Raw genomic sequence first — 19,273 nt, forward strand, 5'->3', positions numbered from 1 at the left:
TCCGCTGCAGCGCCTCCGGGTTGGTTCCCCATGAGCCCAACCGGCTGCCGGGACTGCGCAGCCGACCTTGAGTGGTTCGTTCCATCGGCGGCATGGGGTGGAATTTGCACCTCTCCAATCCCCGAGCGGGCCCATTCCCAGCTCCGGGCTGGCTGTCCCCCCCCTCAGAGGAATAATTCCTCCTCACGCCGGCGCACACCGCCCCGCGTCCCCTCCCACGCCTGCGCAGTCGCAGCGCTCCCGGCTCACGTGCTCCTTCGCGTCCGGCGCGCGCGGCGGTCATGGCTGCGCTGTTGAACTCCGCCGGGCGCCTGCGGGCGCTCTGCCCGCGCCTCCTTCCCCTCCTCCGTTCACCCGCGGCCGCGGCCGCCGCCATCCGCCCGCCGGCCCCGGCCAGGTGAGACCCAGCGCCGCGGGGCTGCCCGGCGCCCGCCGTTAGGCCGGAAGTTTCGCTGAGGCGGCGGAGGAGCGCGGCGGGGCCGACTGAGGCGGCGGTCCGCGTGCCCAAGGGCACGGGCAGCAGGGCCGCCTCGCGCGCCCGCAGCCCTTGTCTCGCGACGGCTGAGGCTTTCTGGGCCCCCTCCCGGTGCCGCCACAGTGAGCTCTGCGGCCCGGCCCGGCCCAGCGGCCTCTGGCTCCATGTGCGCGGCAGGGTTAGCTCAGGGTCAGTGGCCGCGGGGAAACCCCGCTTCCATTCGGGTGGCTCTGCCAGGCCGGAACGCTCCTGTCGTGGCTCCGCTTAGCAGCCTTGTGTCGCTGGGCTCAAGCGGGAGCCTGAAGTAATGAGGAGCGAGGGCACCGTCCTGTGGAGGGTGAGGGAGGAGGGGTTGGCTCCTGGTAACAGCACCTGTGGAACTGGGCCTCCATCTTGCCTGGTGGATCCCACTGTATCCGTCATCCCGAGGAATACCTTCGGGTTTTTGTTGTAGTTCCCTCTCTTGCACCACGTAGGTAGGGTGGAAAACTCGCCCTACTTATGTGTGTACCTGTCACTGCTTTGACCACATAATGCCCCGCAGGTGGTAATTAAACGAAGCAGTTACACATAATTTGTAAATATAAACGCCTAGCTAAACAGAAGTTTATGTCAATTTTCCCCAAGGATATGAACATTTGATGTGTTTCTTCCAGGGTTTGCAAAACCTGGTGAGGATCCAATGCAGATGGGTGGGAAGGGGATAAGGTGCTCTGGTGCATTAAAGTATCACTATGCACTATTCAGATAGCACCTAATGTGCTATCTGTGCTATCTGTGCTATCTGCACCTAATGTGCTAGTTATGAAGGTGGAAGCACAGTATTATAATCTGACAAAAAGTATCAGCATGTAGATTCAATTAGTATTAATGACTGTGCTAGAAATTATCTCTGATTATGAGGAGTCTGGTCTAGTAGAACGTATCAAAGTATTGGATGTACAAACTAAATTTTATGAGCTGATGTAACAACAGAGAGAAAGTTGTTCTATCTGGCCTTGTTACAGCTCTAGTGGTCCCCCTCAGTCAGTGTAACTTATTTCCTGGTAGAAAACTCAAACATTTTTCTGATCAGCTGATTTTATTCAGTAGCCTGAGTGGAATCTCACCAAAAAAAAGACTAGTTTTCTGCTGGTTTTAGTGGTTCAAGTGTAACAGATTGTTAAATGCTAACGTTGGTGTGAAAGACACAGGAGATATGTGCAGGAAAGACCACGAACTGGGAAGACATATGCTGTATGTCTGGCATCAAAACCACAAGTTTAATTAGCTGCTAATCATGAATATGCTTTTCTACTTCATTACAATAACAGTTACAGAAAATTTGCAAATCTTCTCATTTATCTAGAGATCTAAAACAGTAACCATTGATTTTCAAGTAGGTATTTTATCAAAGCATCGTATTGCTCTGATTTTTCCAGGAAAGTCCTAACTACCGCTGCCAGACTGTAGAGCATACAAATGATGCACACTTTGTTACACCTGTGTAATTTCAGAGGCTCTCAGGATACACTGCCAGTATGATGTGCATTGGAAGAGAAGCAGCTCTTTGGGCACAGAAAGCTTCAAATTATGTGTCAGTACTTTGAAGCACATTTGTGGCTGAGTGATTGCTTTGACCACAGTGGGACAGAGTGGATATGTTAGATTGAGGTAGTCTTCCTACAGTGACAGATAGTTCCTGTTGCTCTTATGTGTGTTGCTGCACCACAGTAGAACCAATAGAATATACTATGGGAATGTTTCCCATTTAATTTTATTTTTATTTAATCTATACTGCTGAAAATTGATTAGGACACCTGATGGCATTGAGTGTCTGAGAAGTATTTTTTTGCAAAAGCATCAGATCTGAAGCAAATTTACTGTTTCACTGATCGGCCTTCAGTATGAAATGTGAAATATACTGAGCCATGCCATCACTCTCATGCCATGCAGTTATAACAAGCAAGCTGTAACACCCCAAAACAACAGACTTCAGCACTGTGTAGATTTATGTATTACAATTTATTTACCAGAACTTTGTTCATAGAAGCTTCATTAAGGGAAGAGATGCTTAGATTTGCTGCCAGTAGTTGACTGTTGAGTGCTATAATAAACTTCTCAATCGATTAGTGTTCAGAGTAGATTTTAGGCTAATCTCAGAATATTTTGGAGGTACTTAAACCATAACATGATCACTTGATTAGAGTTGATATTACAGCTTGCTGCTGTGGGAAAGTTAGTGTTGGGAGGAAGGATATTGTCTCCATTCTTTGCATAATGACCATTCCCCCATTGGTGGTGAGCTGGTCCTGCTATGTATCAGGGTGCTTCTTGGACCTGTTACTGAGCTGACTTCATTTTCTGCAGAGAAAATGTTTTATGAGAGAACAATAGGTTTTATTTGATCAGTTAGGGATCTGATGAACTCTAGAAGGGTAGGACCATAGGCAAAAGGGGAAGAGAGAACTCTGCTTAACGACTGTGTTACTAGATCAATGCAGCTGTATTGCTGAACTGCACTTTTAGATGTGCAAGAACTAGAATATTATCCTGAAGCTGACACCCTATCTGTTCTCACAGAAAAGTAGAAACAGGCACCTAGTGCTGCAGCTGAGGGTGAAAGTCAAGTGGAATCTCCACATGTGAGTCTTGCAAGGCATCTGTGGCTTTGCTGTCACTTCTTCAATTTGAGATTCTGGTCTGTGAGTTTATATGTCAGTTTTCAGGAATGTGGAGCATTGAACATCTCCACAAATTGAAGGCTTTGCTGTAGTGAAACCTGTTTTTTGCAAAATCTGTTCTCTGTTTAGAGTAGTGATTGCTGTGGAAGTTGGTAAGAGTACAACCACGTTCAGTGCTTTTCAAGTTGCTCTTGTAAAAACAGTTGCCTTTTGGTATGTTGTAGTGGGGTCCATGGCCAGCTGAATGCTGCCAAGTAGTTGCCAGACACTTCTGTGCTATCAGCTGCCCACCAGGACAGCTGGCTGCCAAAAACCAGGGCGTGATTGTTCAGCACCTTGAAGACAACTGCCTTCAGTACCATGAGCAGAATCTGGGGGAACAGTCGCCTCAGGTCATGGCGTTCTGATTTTTCCAAGGAAACTGTGTATATGTAGGGGAATGTATCAGTCACACAGTTTGTAACATGAAAAATTAATGATGCTATAAAGGCAACTCAATCAAATGTGTTAAGAACAGCTTGTTTCAGGTCTTAGTCCCGAACTTTAAAAAAAGTTTTTGTTGTTTTACTTAAGTGTATTTGTAGAACATTACCTTTGGAAAATGGTTTTGGATATTCTATAATTGCACTCATTTAATATCACTCTTGAAAATTTTTGGATGTTTTATAAATGCATTTGTTTATGCGTCACTTCTAAGAACTTTTTTTTATTGCATTTGTTTGACATCTTTACAAAATCGCTCAGGTTTAATTGGGTTACCTTTATCTCATCCTTGATTTTTCATATTACAGATTGTGTGGCTCCTCTGTTTATGCACTGTTTCCTTGTAAAAATCAGAACACCATGAGCAGACCTGCCTGCTCCCCAAAGTTCTGCACATGGTGCTTAACAAGCACCACATGCTCATCAGTGGCCAGTTGTCCTTTTCCTTTGTGGTGGACTTGATTGAAGCATGTTGGTGAAATGTGAGGGGTCATACCTTTTTAAAGAATATTGTTCTAGGTCAGGAGGGGATTTTGTTTTTTGTTTGAGTTTTGGGTAAGCAGTAAGTATAAAATCCAAATGATTCATGCTTTAGTGCACAGTACCTTTTTTTTTTGTTGTTGTTTTGTCAGCTGTGAACTACTTGCTTGTGGCTATTCACTATCATACTCAACAATCCTTCATCAGTGGACAAAAATGTAGAATTGAATGTTTAATTACTTGACATTTGCAAAATGGTTGAAGTAATGGGTTTTAAATGTAGAAGAGGCGTCCCATAGTATTGATATTGGTAATACTGAAACAATTCTCTGTTGTAGTAAAATTTTACAAGCTGCATTGTAGTTGTATGTTTTCTTCTGATGGACATAAAAAGTTTAAAAACTTTGTAAGAAATAGGACAACAAAATTTTTCTGCTTAGCTTCTTGTGAATCAGTTAGGCAAAGTTTTTAGATATTCTCCAAAACTGCAGTTTCCCAGTCTATGTGAAAAAACACAATTTCCTCCCTTGTAGAATTGTATTTTATGTATCTCACTGAAACAGAAATACTGTGGCTTTACTATTGTGGCTTTTTTTTGTTGATGACTGTAGCTAAGTCAGAGGGAATACTGTCTAGCAGGCATGTGAGTCATACTAGGATCTCAGGTGGTATATTTAGTATATTTAACTAATGTTACATTTGTAGTGCTTTTATGTACAGTAATGGATTTTAACTCTTAAGTTTACCATTATTCTTATTCAGTCATGGCTTCTCTTTTGAAAGCTATTTTGTAGACCCTATATCTGTTCAGTTTAGAGAGAACATAATGTTCAGTACTTCTCTTAAAAAAAGCAGAGCAACTACCTTACTGTGGCTCTGGTATAGGAAGTCAAATATCCATATCTATATGTAGTTCTGGTTTTTTTTAATGTTTGGAATTGGTCAAGTTTTTCAGAAAGTACACTTTGTGTTGCAGGCAGGAGGAACCACCTACTTTGTGAGTTTTGGGAAGGATGGGATATTTTTTACTCTAGATGGTAGCATGAGTTCCTGGAGAAAATATAAGGCACTGCCTTTACCCTACTCTAGAAATAGGGAAAGCATTTAAATACTTTGGTACAGTACTGAGATTCTCACTAAACCCTTGCAAATAGAAGAATTTTACTAGTTGACAGGGTACCAATTTCCCCGTGCAGATTTAACGTCTGCATGAGTATATTTATGAGTTTATTTTTAGCTACTTTCAAAATGTTAGAAGTTGAGTTGGAAGTGAAAAGTCATCGCTAAATAGTGAGCAGTTGTGTGTTGAGATTAGGAATGTATAATTTGTTAACCTTTCCATTGTAGGCAAGGTCTACAGGTTTAATCCTCACAAACGTAGAGACAAAGCTGAAAATGATGTACAAGCTCAAATATTGCAAGGCTTCTTGTAATTCTGGTTGTGGGAGTAGGAGTTTGCTTTATAGGGCTCAATTTTGAGCTTCTCTGGGTAGCTAAAAAGGAAAACGTAGGTCTGAAGCATAGTAAAGAGAAATTCCTTGTGTTGGGGAAGAGTCAGATTGCTCCTTCAAACCAATCTGATGCCTATAATGCAAGTCGCAGGCTTGCAAATTTGTTTAACATTTAGAAAAAACTTAAAATGCCATTTAAAGGTAATTGATGAAAACAGAATCATAGAAAATAAATATTTGACACTCACTGCAGCCTTTTGAGAAATATTATCCATTTTTCTGTGTAGCATGGTGTTTCATTCTGATCAAAGTTAATTAAAATAATTGAAAAAAATATGGTTACATCATAAGACTATGTAACCTAACATCAAGCACTGAGGCAGGATCAGAAATGCCACATTTTTGTTAATTTCAGAACATATTACATCAAGTAATCAAGATGACTCTGAGGCTCTTCTTCTAAGAGTTAGTCACCATTATGGTGTCATTTACAAAGTTTATGCTTATTAACCCTTCTATCATCAAATTTTTAAATGAAATTTCTGAATGGGCATTGTTTTTACCAGTCTTTTCATGGTTGGATCAGGAGATGGGTTCCAAATTAAGCTCACAAACCATATTCTCACTTTTGCAGTGGACCCTGATAAGTCCTTCTAATGTATGTGTATTTTTAATTTTTTAAAGAAGAAATACCATGCCCATATTTTTATAACTAGAAGTACATTGTGTATCTTGTTTCACTTAAGAGATTATCAGGTACGTGGTGTCAGAAGCCTTTACAGTTTCTATTGATTATGCTTCTATTTTCCCCAAACTTTCATGAATTTTTGAAGGTAATTCCAAAGACTACAGATTGAGTATAGTCCATTAATGTGTCTTAAATACATCATCTAAAAATTTCCAGAAGTTACTAAGCTCTTCCCTATTCTCACATACACCCTCATCTCCTTGTTAAAATTTAGTCATAGTAAAATGGTAAAGTTTTATGGAGCGTGGTTTCATTTAATGATTTTTGAAAGTTGAACATTATATGATCTGTACTTTTTTCCATTTTGAAAGATGTAAATTTTCTAAAATCATCTCTCTTATATGCAGAAGCTTTCTTGCTACCTTTTTATGCGAGTTTGTGACTGAAATGGTTAACATAATCTTCTTGATCTATATCCTTGTTGGGTTGTGTTTTTTTGGTTTGGGTTTTTGTTTTTTTAATTCCCCTTAATTGTGTGTTTTTATTTACCTTCTAAAAATTAGTGAACCACACAAGATTGTTGAAGATAGATAACTGCTTCATTTCCTTAGCTTCTTTTTCTCTTTTATCAGGAGGTTGTGCCGTTTGTGTCAGTTTTCACTAAATATGTAGTCTACTACATTTCACTTGATTACCTGAAATTAAACCTGATATTTAATAAACTAAGTTTGCTTTTTTTTTTTTTTTAAATTTGTGTTTCTGGTCTGGTTAATCTTTCATTTTTTAGACCAGTGAGTTCTTAGCATATTTTTTTTTCTCATGTTTTCCAAAGTTTTGTGTTCTTAGTTCATTTCTACTGCTATGAACTAAAATCAGGACAGTAGATGCTTGCAGCTTCATCCAGCTTATGAACCCACAGTTGTTTTAAACAAATTCTTATTGCAGAGTTACACAGTGCCTGAAATAATTCTAAAAATGTAATTTATGCTGAAAGCCTACCAATGATAAGGTACACCTAATGCTTATGCCAGAAATAATTCAGGCTGATAATTGTAATTTAGGTGGATGCCAGTGGAAGTTAAGGAGTTCATCTAGCTCTCTTCTAGTGTCATGTTAATCTGCCCTGTCTAAAACTGCAACTCAGACTCCCATGTTGCTCTTCCTGAAAATGTCTTTAAGCAGTATAGATTCACAGAAACACCAGTCCCATATTAGCTAATACCTGGTAGTGGTGGCTAAATAGAAATGCCCAATTCTGCTGCTTTTTCAGACAGTAAGTCCTGTGTTGCTGCATGCTTCCAAAGCATTTTTTCAAACGTGAATTGAAGTCTTTTGAAACTAAACTGTTTTTACAGCTTCAGTAGGAAAGAAATAGTGTTTCAGGATGATTTTATTTAAAGAATTTTACTGCTAGAACTTACAGCCTGATCAGTTATCAAGTTGGCATTTCACACAGCATGCAGGACAGTGGTAGGTGGGCTACTTCCCACTCACAAGAGGCAAACGTGGTGAAACACCAGAGTGTTTTTCCCACTGCACTGATATGCCACCCCACTGGTGATCTTTCTGCCCTTTAGCAGCTTGCTGCCAAAGTTGCTGAAACACTGAACTGCCAGCAAGCTTTTTCTTCTCCAATGGACTTCTGCTCCCAGGGCCTTAAACTAGCACCAGTTGGTGAGAAACCAACCAGCAGATCGATCTGTGACAAAGCTCCAGGCCTGTGCAATTTTTTTTTAGAGAGAATGCCAGCACTGCGCTCTTTCCATCTACCATTTCAACAAGATGTTTAGACTCTGCTACTTAGGACTCCTGGAGCATCTGGAATACAGCAGGGAGAACAACACCTGGTTTACTTTATACCAGTCTGGGGACCTTCCAGAAATATGGCTGAACAGTTGTCTATAGAGACAGAGACAAGAGAGGACAATATTGGAAATTGTTCTGTCATCTTTTTGCCATCCATCATGTGTTAATTCATTTGTATAGCATTCTGGAGGAGTTTAGTCTGGTTTATTTTATGCAGTTTTTAGGACAGTTGGGAACTGACTTCCAAAAAAAGCTTTGTGTGTAATGATAATTTTACCTGTGCAGGCTGTTCTTAATTCCACTGTGGCACAAACTCTGTTTTCTTATGTACATCAACTTGTTCTTTAAAAAAAACAAAAAACTTGGCAAACTGTTATTGCAGTGCTAATAATAAGAACCCTTTCCCACTATTTCTTGTTGTCACACTTTATTTTGAGAAAATAAAGATTTAAACAAATCCAGCATTGGTGTTTGGTTTACGTTGCAGGATGGCTAATTCATGTTCATTAATGTAAATTCTGCAGAATAAGGAATGATCCTGTTGTACTTGAAGCCATTCTTAACTAAAATGCTGTTCTCTGCATTTGTTTTTGTGGATTTTAATTGAAAAAAAAAAAGGCAAAAAGACTTGCTGCCTTGTATTGCTGTGTTCTGGAAGAGATATCTGGACTGATTTTTTCAAAAGCATATGAGAACTTTTGTGAGAGGCCACGATGGAACAATATACTTTTATAGTATTTGGATGACTTTTTATTTTAGGGGAAAAATATTCAAAACATTTAACTCATGGGGAGGATCCAACTGAAAATATCTGAGAAAGACTGAAATTAATCACCTACATTTGTCGGTATCAATATGGAATCTTTTTGAGAAACTGTTTATCAGAAAGAAGTGCATTAACTTTTTGACATTGTGTTATAAGTGTAGTTGCAGAATGACTGACAGAAGTGTAATCTCTATTTTTGTTTGGTTTAATTTGAGCAGGAACAACCTCTACCAAGTCAGGTTCTTTACGGTTGCGCCTCAACAGGAGGGAAATGTTAAAGAAGAACCAATTTCAGAAACTCCAAACAGACAGACCTGGCGGTTTGACTGGGCATTAAATAAACTGGATAACTCTGTCAGAAAAACTGGCCGCATCCCTAAAAACCTTCTACTAAAAGTGTTCCATGAAATATGCAAAACAGGTAAGTTTCTTCCAACTAAAAGAAAATAAAAGCAAAATTTAAAGCTACAATGTAACAGTTCGTCAAACCAAGGTAATGAAAGAGTTTTGATTTATATTTTTCTTTGAGTGTTGTTTAATCTGCTGCATTTACTGATAAACAGACTAAGTGCTTTAGAGTAGTTATTTTTCTTTGAATGCACAAGTTAAGTTCACTGGCTTTTTTTTTTTGTCTTTGAGAATATACAAATCTTGTTAAAAATTTAGTGTGCTTTTAAGAAATCTTACTACATTGCCTTGCTTATTGTTGATTTTTACCTGGTAATATTAAACTTCCTCATATAACTGTATTGTGAACTCTGAACAGTCTGATTTACACAGTAGACTTTTTTTTTAAAATGTCTGTAATTAACCATGCTGTCCTTGAGACACCATTTGTTTTAAAATGGAACTGTACAGGGGAATAGGGAGGTGATCCCCAAGTTTCCTCATTCCCTGGTAGCTGTGGCTGTTCAGGACAAGAAAGCTTTCCATTTTTGAATAAAACAAAAATAAACAGTGGAGGCTTTGTTCATTCTGGCAGATTCAATACCCATTTGGTTTTAAGTAGCCAGATTATATTAATATTTTGCAAGCCGAGTACCACAGTTGATGGGGCTTGGTACCAGGTATGATTAGTCAGTGGACATAATTGATTAATATTGTCAGTAGTACTTTGTGAGTACTACTCACAAAGTTTTTTCTCTTTTTGCTTGTGATATCCTTTCTGATTCTTATTCCTTGCTTTTTTAGGTATAAACTTGTCTTTTTTGAATGTGGGTTGGCAACAATTTTATGTGTCTTATCTACAAACTTACCTACAAATCACAGTTCTTTGTGATCTTTGGTTACATAGCTTTTAGGAAATCATTAGCACAAAAAGATCATTGCTTATGGTGGTTTCCTTTACCTGTATAAGTGTATTTTAAAAAATCAACAACAGCACAGCAGCATAGAATTTTGTAACATTTAAATAGCATGCTATTAAAATAAATTAAAAATATTGCCATATGAACTCTCGTCCTGCATCTTTTCATGCTTTCCTGTTTCTTTTGCCTTGAAGGTGGTCACTAGTATAACACTGGTACTAGGAAATGGGAGATGTGTTGGCATTTCTATTGTGTGAACTACCTTGTGTGCAGGGATTTAAAAGTTTGTCAAGTATGACATTTCACCACAGTATTATATCTTCAGAAGTTCAAATCCCCATTTTCAATTTCTACTTGTCCCCCTTCAATATTTTATTTCTCTTATTTTCTCATTATTGTGTCATTTTTTTCCTGCTACTGGCTATATTTCTTCCCAGATGAGTTTATACTGTATGAGTAACTTTTTTCTGCTGCAGATTGTGCTTTTGAACAATATTTTACAATGGTTATGTGGATCCTAGTTTTTTTGGTACTTCTCTGTACCTGCAGATCTAATTGTAGATGGTATATAGCTTTCTGCTGTTGAGGGGTTTTGCTGTGAGTTTTTTGGTTTGGTGTTTTTGTTTGGTTGGGTTTTTTGGTGTTTTTGTTTGGTTGGTTTTGGTGGGTTTATTTGTTTTGGTTATTTGGTTTTGGTTTTGTTCAGTTGGTTTGTGGGTTTTTTGGTTTGTTTTTTACCCTGCCATTATTTTTTAGCTGTTTCTACATTTCTGTGTAATTGAAAATTACATCTACAGAGATCAGCGGAGCAGCAGTTGGAGATATCTTTCCTGACAACAGCTCCTGCCTCTCTGCTGGGCTGTACACCACTTGACATGATAATGTGGAAGTAACTTACATTGGCTATGCTTTAGGCATCAGATAATGTTGGAAGTCTGAATCTTTCCAGTTTGTCTGTTTGTCTTTGAAATAGAAAGCCTTACAGATTTTTATCATTTATGTTGTATGTGAACTTGCTCCTTGATCAATGATATTACTTCTGAGGTATGCCTTTCTCTGTGATAGGAATGGGATGGCTAACACAACATTCCTTTTTGTTTTGTTTTGTTTTTTTGTTTACAGTATGCAGGAACTCTATTTTTTATTAGAAATTGCTGGGTTTGTGGATAAAGGTGTGATTTTAAAAAATTATGTCTACCTCTTACTGGGTAATCTGTGACAGATTCTGCAGCTCTGTGTTACTTTGCCTCAGGAGTAGTAGCAAGGTCTAAGGCAGACAGATGAGTTTATAGTTACTTTCTCCACATTGTGAGACTAGTGCAGAAGTTGGAGAAGGCAGACATTCTTACAGAATCTTTACTATTCTTTAGATGTAAATTACTTCATTTATTTTATATTGAGCAATGGTCAGAAATGGAAATCTAAATGTGGAATGTTTCGTTAAACCAGTTTCCGAATAGTATGGATTTGGTGAAGGATTTTGTCATTTAGAGGAATTTACCACAAAGTTATGTCCCTGCTAGGCTGAAATGGACCTTGGACTGGGAAATTTAAGTTATACTATATTATCTGAGTTGAGTATTTTGTGTTGTACTTCCTAAAATTTTTATTCAGCTGAGCTCATTATTTTACTAACCAGCATGCTTTATTGTGAGTCTTCCTCATTACAGCACATAGTAGTGTCAGTGTTTAATCATTTGAGAATCATGTTCAATAAAAAATCTTCAAATTTGGAGCAGATTCTATTCTATTAAAAATGTTTAAATATTTCAGCGAGTCAGTCTGGAATATTTTTTCTAGTATTAAATGCATAATTATTTATAAAGAATTTTTTTTGTTCTGTTCCACTTGCAGGGTGTCCAGGGAGTAACCAGAGCTTACTTTTGTTGCGAAGTTGTGGTGCTCTTTTACCAGAGGTGTTGTCACCTGAAAGAACAGAACTAGCCCATATGATATGGGACAGGATGAAAGAACTGGGTAAGTTGGTTTTGTTAGTCCTTCTTGCAGAACCAGGTATGTGCTTTATTTACTTCCTTTGTAAGAGAAGACTGAATATATTTAAATAGTGTTTAATTGTTAGGTTATAACAGCAAACACTCACTCCCGAATAAACACGGGGTTTTATTATTCAGGTGAGACACCTATTTTCTATTCTGGGAGTTATACTGACATCTAGGGGTACTTACAAATGTAAAGGCTCTTTATGTGAGCGTAAGATACTTAAATTGGACTTCTTATTTTTGACTGTTGTAAGAATGTATTTTACTTTTCTGTTAGATGTTACTGTGATACCTGGTGGGCTGAGTATTTGTAGTGCTACCAGCTATTTTATCAGATTATTTTGGGTTTTTTTAAGCTATTAATTTATTTAGAAATGCTGTAGAGGTGAACTGCTTCTTGATAGTAGTTATTTCTGAGTCTGTAAAATAAATACAGCTTTAGAGAATGTGGAATAGCATGCACACAAGTATGTACGTACAAGATGTATGCTGTTAAATAAATGTCTGGTATTCTAGAAGTGGATAAAGGAAGCACTCAGATTATACAGAGGGCTCATACAGAATAAAATTGGTGGGAAGTTAATTACTCTAGAAAGCTATAAAATCATGTTGAATGTATAGAACCTACACTGCCTGACTGGTTGAAATATTTCCCTAGGTGCTGTGTATGATACAAGCCATTATAATGCTTTACTTAAAGTCTACCTTCAGAATGAGCATAAATTTTCTCCGACGGAATTCTTGGCCAGAATGGAGGAAGCTAATGTGCAGCCCAATCGAGTAGGTTATCCTTTTATGTTACCTTCTTCCATAAGGGTAGTGTACAATTCCTGGATGGAAATCATGACATTCCCCTTTTTTTTTCCTGCAGGTTACATACCAAAGGTTGATTGCTGCTTATTGCAGTGAGGGTGACATTGAAGGAGCAAGGTATTCTATTGCATTTATGTTTTAAAGGGATTTCCACAGAATCTCTTTCTCACATTCCCTACCAATAATGTTAAAAACGCAGTGTACATGTTACAAACAGAGCCAAGCGAAAAGGGGTTTTAAGTATATTTTAACCAGGCACTGAAGACCAGTTTCTTAGAGACAGCTGGAAACTACACAAGCAAAATAAAAATAAATGATAGACCGGTGGGTTCAAATCAAACTGTATTCTGGTTGCTCTGAAAATAAATTGTCATTTCTAGAGCCAGCATGAAAAAATGGGAGGTTATGAAGGATTATTACATACGCAAGAAAATGGCTACTGGGAAAGGCATTTGAGAGCAAAGTAGGCTAAAGAGCAAGCAGTGGTATTTCAATTTTTGTTGCCATTGTTACAGTGTTACACACTGCCTTGCTGGGCATCTGTCTGATGTTAATTTTAGCAAGGTTAAGTTGCAACAGTGTGATTGCTGGGCATGCTAAATAAAAAACTGAGGATCACCAAATTTTATTAATCAGTGACATCAGTATTTGATTTTGTTTGGTGATACAAAACTTGTCCAACGCAGCAGCAATAACTCAGTAGTTTATCTTTTCAAGGGAAAAAATAATAATTAATTGTCTTGTGTTTTGCAGCAAAATTCTTGGATTTATGAAGAGTAAAGATCTCCCAATCACTGAGGCAGTATTCAGTAGCCTTGTGAAAGGTCATGCACGATCAGGGTAATATTTAATGCCTCTTCCTTTGTTTACTTATAGTTTTACTACAATACTGTACAGAAAAATAACGTGTTGCAGAATGGTGTGATCATTTTGAGAAATGTGTAGAAGATTTTTTATACAGTTTTGAAGTACAGCAGGACTAGAAACAAAGGAAGTTGTTTTTTCTTGAATTACAAGATAAATTGTTTCTGAACTGTTTTATAGAAAAAAACTGCTGCACTTAGTTTTGAACTGTTTCAACTGTTAAAATTGTCTGAGTGTTCTAAGTAATGCAATCATTGAAAGAGTTGCACTTTTCACCTTTCAGGTTTTACGTAGTCCAAACTTTCTCTGTTCTTGTTAGTCTTTCTTTCCAATTCTAATTCATTTAATGAGGAAATGTAGAAGTCAAACTATACATTATTATGATTAAATCTATTATCTTTTTGAATTCTAGAGACATGAAGAGTGCAGAAAATATCCTTTCAGTGATGAGGATGGCTGGTGTTGAACCAGGTCCAGACACCTATTTATCATTGCTGAGTGTGTATGCAGAAAAGGGTGATGCTGATAGCATCAAGAAGGTATTGCAAGTTTGATTTTAAATAAAACTTTTTTTAATCTTTTGTTCAGTTTAACTTTAAAATGCTTTCTCTCCATGCAGAAGTAATAATGCTGAATTTTTTAACTTGTTTCCTCCTAGTCCATAGCAATTAAGAAGTATTCTTTTGGGCATCTGAATAGCTGGTTAACTCTAAGCAATCTGATACTTTATGAATACTGTCTTTTGATAGTTTGCTTTCACAGTGAGAAGGTATTTTTGCTACTGAATAGTTTAATAATTCATATTTTTTAAAGACACAAGTATAGCACCTCAGGTATTTCTATATTTATTTCTAAAAATAAACAGTAAACCTTGATTATCCTGCTCGAATTGAGCCATTATTTGGTTTCCACTGAAGCCACAGAGTCATTCCAGTAAAATTGAAATTTTTTTGAGAGTACATACAACATTCATGAAGGGTGGATAAGATAATACTGTCTTCAGGTCTTTGTGTAGCTGATTTTTTTAAGTATTCTCTCTTCTTAAAAATTGGAGTAAATGGAAATGAATGAGAAAATAACATGAGTTCAAGTTTAACAAGTAGTATCAGATGGAGAGGACTAAACAATGTGATGTGAGAGTAATGCTGTTCTGTGATTTACAAATTGAACAAATCTTCACCAACCAACCTCCTTCCAAATACTAACAAACTGTTTGAGAAATCGTTCTCCCCTTTTCAAAGTAATTTCTTTTTGAAAGTTTGAAATCCATGTTTAAAAGAGGGGTTTTATGGTTTTATATTGTTTTGAGTCACTCTGGTGTTTATTAGTAAAATTTATTTTGGTTTACAGACTCTACAAGATGTTGAAGAGACTGAAGGGTACCTTATGGATAGGGTTTTGATGCAGGTGATTTTTAGCCTTGCCAAGGCTGGATATCCTCAGTACATAGAAGATATTAAAGAACGCATAAGATTTGAAAGGGAATTAATTCCAGGTATGTTCTTGATTATTATAGTAGTGTTTTTATACTCAGGATGAAAAGGAAAAGCTTTCTTTTTGTTTTGTTTTGTTGGGGTTTTTTTTCAAGAATAACTAATGGTCACCAAAACTAGGTAATGTTTTGCTTTTCTATTGAATACTTACTGAAAATATTTTTGGCACTAATTTGTGGATTCTAATTGTGCTGCTTTAGAACATGTTTTTAAAAAATGAAATATAAACCGATTTAATAACTTGGTTATCCTGTTCATTTATTTAATGTCTAAAATTTCTGCAGATTTTATAGGAAAGCAGTAAATGTGGAGTCCTTTCTTCAGACAACACTGTTGTAATTCCTGTTGTGACAGCTCTTTCTGAATACCATAAAAGGGAGACTAGACACTGAATATAGTTTTCTTTATATACAGTTAAATTCACTTTTGGATCCTTGTATGCATATCCGATTGATAACTCTAAATTATACTGCATCCACTTTTTTGATGTATCTTGAAATGTGTTTGTTGCTTTTTTTTTTTTTTAGCATCCTACTGTAATCCCGCAGTGGTGATGCTTCTGTAATTTTTACCACTGTCTTTTTAATGGAAAAAGTGAGCCTCATTGCTAAATGTAAATGTGAAAAAGGTAGTCTCAAATTGTTTGGTTAATGCCTAAAAGTATGCGAATGATGATTGGAAAGCATCTGCTTTCCTAGCTTTCACTAATTGTAGTTTAATGAGAAAGAAGTTATGTGCAGTTCTTTAATTTTGTTCTGTTTTTCAATTGCTAGATGCAATGAACCTGTGTTTGACTCTGATAACTCATGGCTTCGAAGACATCAGTTTCCGGATTTTGAAGTCTCTCAGTCATTTGTCACGTGATAATGTGGACCAGGGTAGCTTCTTCTTGCAACACTGTGTAAATAGAGATATGGTATGCATAATAGTAATGCCTTTTTCTTAATATACTAATTACAGTTTATTTATTTAGTGTAATTTGAAGAAGGAAAATGATGGATTTTTTTTTTGCATGGTTCTTCAAAGAATAAAGAAGGATTTTGATATTTTATATCAAATTGCATAGTAACCTGAAATATATGAAGGAATAATGTTTATCATATATAATACCCATTTCCTAAAGAATCTGACATTGTCAACAATTTCAGAAGTTGAAAAATCAATTTTTGCTCTCCTTTCCAGCCTGTGAGCAAGCTGAAGCAGTTTTGTAATGAGTTAAAAGAAGCAAAAATGCACTCGGCACCATTACCGTTTGTTTTGCGGTGTGCTTTGGAGACCAACAGATCAGGTACTCTGCTTATTTATTTTATACTTTTATTTTATTTGAAATTTATTTTATTGTATTTTATTTGAAATCCTTAAAAAGTCCACTGTTTAATTATTTTGTGAATGTTTTCAGCCTTGGCCATTGACTTGATGAAGTTGATGAAAGAGGAAGGCTTGCCACTCAGACCTCATTATTCCTGGCCACTGCTTGTTGGGTTCCAGAAAGAGAAGAATCTTAAAGGTTAGTTATCTGATAAATGCTCATGTAGCTTTATCACAAACCCAGTGCACAAATCCTTATTAAAACATAGCTATGAGATTCAGCAGACTCTTGAAAGTAAATTAAGACCTTGCTGCATGTCTTACTTACTGTTCAAACAATTTTTCCTTCAAAAAGACTTTTACAAAACCTTTCTTAGCTTTGGTACAGTTCTACAAATTTCAAGTCTACTCTTGCATACAAAGATGTGTGAGAGTTTAATTATCTTTTTAACTCTTCACATTCTTTCTGCCTTCCACTGGTTCTTTTTGCTGCTTGTGACCTTTTAAAGTTTACTCTCGAAGAAACTGAAATCTGAGTGAAGTTAAAAGTAAGGTTATGTTATAATAGCTGTCTTCATCTTCAAATCCAATCCCTTTTTCATGCCAGCTTCGTATTATATCTACCTGATAAGCCAAACTTCATTGCAATAATAAAAACTGCTGGAGAACTTATATTTCTGAATGTGTGAGCATGACCTGACAGCATACTGATTGAAGGACAGAAATGCTCAATCTTTGGGATTCTTAAGTAGGTTTAAGCATTTAGCATACTTTCCCCTGTTACACATGGGGATGTCTACAGGATATGAATAAGAATTGAACAAATATTAAATTTTAGAGTACAATATCTAATTCTTTGGTTTGCGTTATTGGTAATTCAGAAAGAATGGTATTGTAAAAAGATGCTTTTAACAGAAGTACTTCCCCCTTGGGGAAACAAAAAACTGTCTTTTTCATCTTATCTCACAGTATAATGCGCTTTAGAATGAGATGCAGAGTTGTTAGTGTGACACTGGGTGACAAACAAAATGCACAAACAAAAAAAAAAGTGCTTTTAGCACTCTTCATATCGCAATTTTATCTTAAATATACAGTCACATTCCAGTTTGGAAGAAATGCTGAAACAAGTATTCCCTAATTGTTTCTGGCTATAAAAATGTCTCAAGTCTTTTTCAAAAAGCCTTTGTGAAAACAATATTCAGTTTTTATTAACTCCTTAGGCTCTGTTCCTGCTAGACTACTTCCCAAGTTTATATTCTGCCAGGTTTTCAAGTGCTTGAAAGTTCTATGATATTTTAAAAGTCTGGCAACATTGTTTTAGTTGGTCCTTTGTGGCTTACTTGAAATACAGTGTTGCCAAAAATAAATAAATTGAAATCAGTATCATACTTTTTTGTGTGAATGCTGCCTACTTAAGAAAACATGCTCTCTGTTACTGGATGGGAAATTTCACCTTGCTAACACAATCATGGGAGAGATATTGAAAGTATTTTTAAATTTAGACTTGGCTACCAAAATTGAAGTAGTATCTGACCGTCAAGAGAAACTTAAATTTTTGTGTCTCTTGGTTGATTTAGACTCCTGCTGTAGACACCAACTATTCTTTGCTTATTTAAGTCCTGCTGGAAATCATGTGAACAAACTGAGAAGAAAACTGATGAAGGAACCGTCAATTTTCCCATATCGTAGAGAGCCTTTCTTTTCCTGTCTGCAGAGGCAAACTTATGTATGTCTGAATGATAGGTTTGTGAACACATTTTTGTAACCTGGTACACCTACAGGTGACAGCAGATAGTCAGTGAACAGAATGGTGCTTTCTAGTACCAAAAAGTGAGCTGTCTGAACAAAAAAATAGATAGGCACTGTATCATATCTCACTATGTATTAAAAATAGTTAATAATTCCTTACTCTACAAAGTACTGATGCCTGGCCTAATGTCTGTAATTTTGCATCTCTGTATAGGTAAGGCTGGAAATGGAAAAGGACTTTGAGGAAAAACTGTTAAAAATCTGATGGGATATAGACAGTGGACTATCATTAAAGAAAGCAGAATGTAAGCAACAGCTTATACTGAATGGCAGGGTGCAAATGTCTGAATCAGTATTTATAATGTCACCCAAACAATTACATAACATTTAAGTACACCTTTATCTGGTGTTTATTGTAACAAAAGCTGACACTGGGTATGATGTACCTAACTTTTCTATTATGGAATTGAGTTTGAAAGAAAAGTAGCAGGGCAGTGGTGGTAAAGAGGAATGAAGCTAAGCAAAGCCATTTTAAAATATACCAGAGATAACCACTCTGAAATAGCAAACAATTCTTTTCACTGATCTCACGCAGGCAAATTATTTCATATGGGGCATTATTGCTTTTCTGTGCATCTGTAATGTAAGTTGATAATTACCTTATGCCATAGTATTTATCTAAGTAAATGCCATTAGGCTTTTAGAAATTATAGTGCTTACAGGGTTTAAAAGATCAATATGCAGTGGGTCTCAAACTGTTATTGACACTGAGACTCATATCAGATTGCACAAAAACTAGGAGGGCCTTGTATAAATAAGCAAAAACATTTGACATACAGTTGTTACTGTTTTAGAGCTCTCCTTTATCTTTGTATGTTCATGTTATTTTTAAAGGCAATTATAAAAAGTCAGTTGTGTGTTTCACTT

At 36.9% G+C, this 19,273-nt stretch overlaps 1 protein-coding gene across 1 annotated transcript in view; it reads left to right on the plus strand.

Moving 5' to 3' along the window:
- The first annotated feature begins 226 nt into the window (after positions 1–226).
- The window catches only part of LRPPRC (leucine rich pentatricopeptide repeat containing), an 84,337-nt gene continuing 65,290 nt past the window's right edge, over positions 227–19,273 (plus strand). The window contains exons 1-11 of the mRNA XM_030447347.1: positions 227–397; positions 9,031–9,233; positions 11,974–12,096; positions 12,778–12,899; positions 12,991–13,049; positions 13,686–13,772; positions 14,209–14,335; positions 15,147–15,291; positions 16,063–16,205; positions 16,472–16,577; positions 16,689–16,796. Of these exons, the coding sequence (XP_030303207.1) occupies positions 282–397; positions 9,031–9,233; positions 11,974–12,096; positions 12,778–12,899; positions 12,991–13,049; positions 13,686–13,772; positions 14,209–14,335; positions 15,147–15,291; positions 16,063–16,205; positions 16,472–16,577; positions 16,689–16,796 (1,339 nt within the window). The 5' untranslated portion in view covers positions 227–281. The remainder of the gene's footprint in view (positions 398–9,030; positions 9,234–11,973; positions 12,097–12,777; positions 12,900–12,990; positions 13,050–13,685; positions 13,773–14,208; positions 14,336–15,146; positions 15,292–16,062; positions 16,206–16,471; positions 16,578–16,688; positions 16,797–19,273) is intronic.

Source organism: Calypte anna, chromosome 3, assembly GCF_003957555.1.
Source record: "Calypte anna isolate BGI_N300 chromosome 3, bCalAnn1_v1.p, whole genome shotgun sequence".
Lineage (NCBI taxonomy): Eukaryota > Metazoa > Chordata > Aves > Apodiformes > Trochilidae > Calypte > Calypte anna.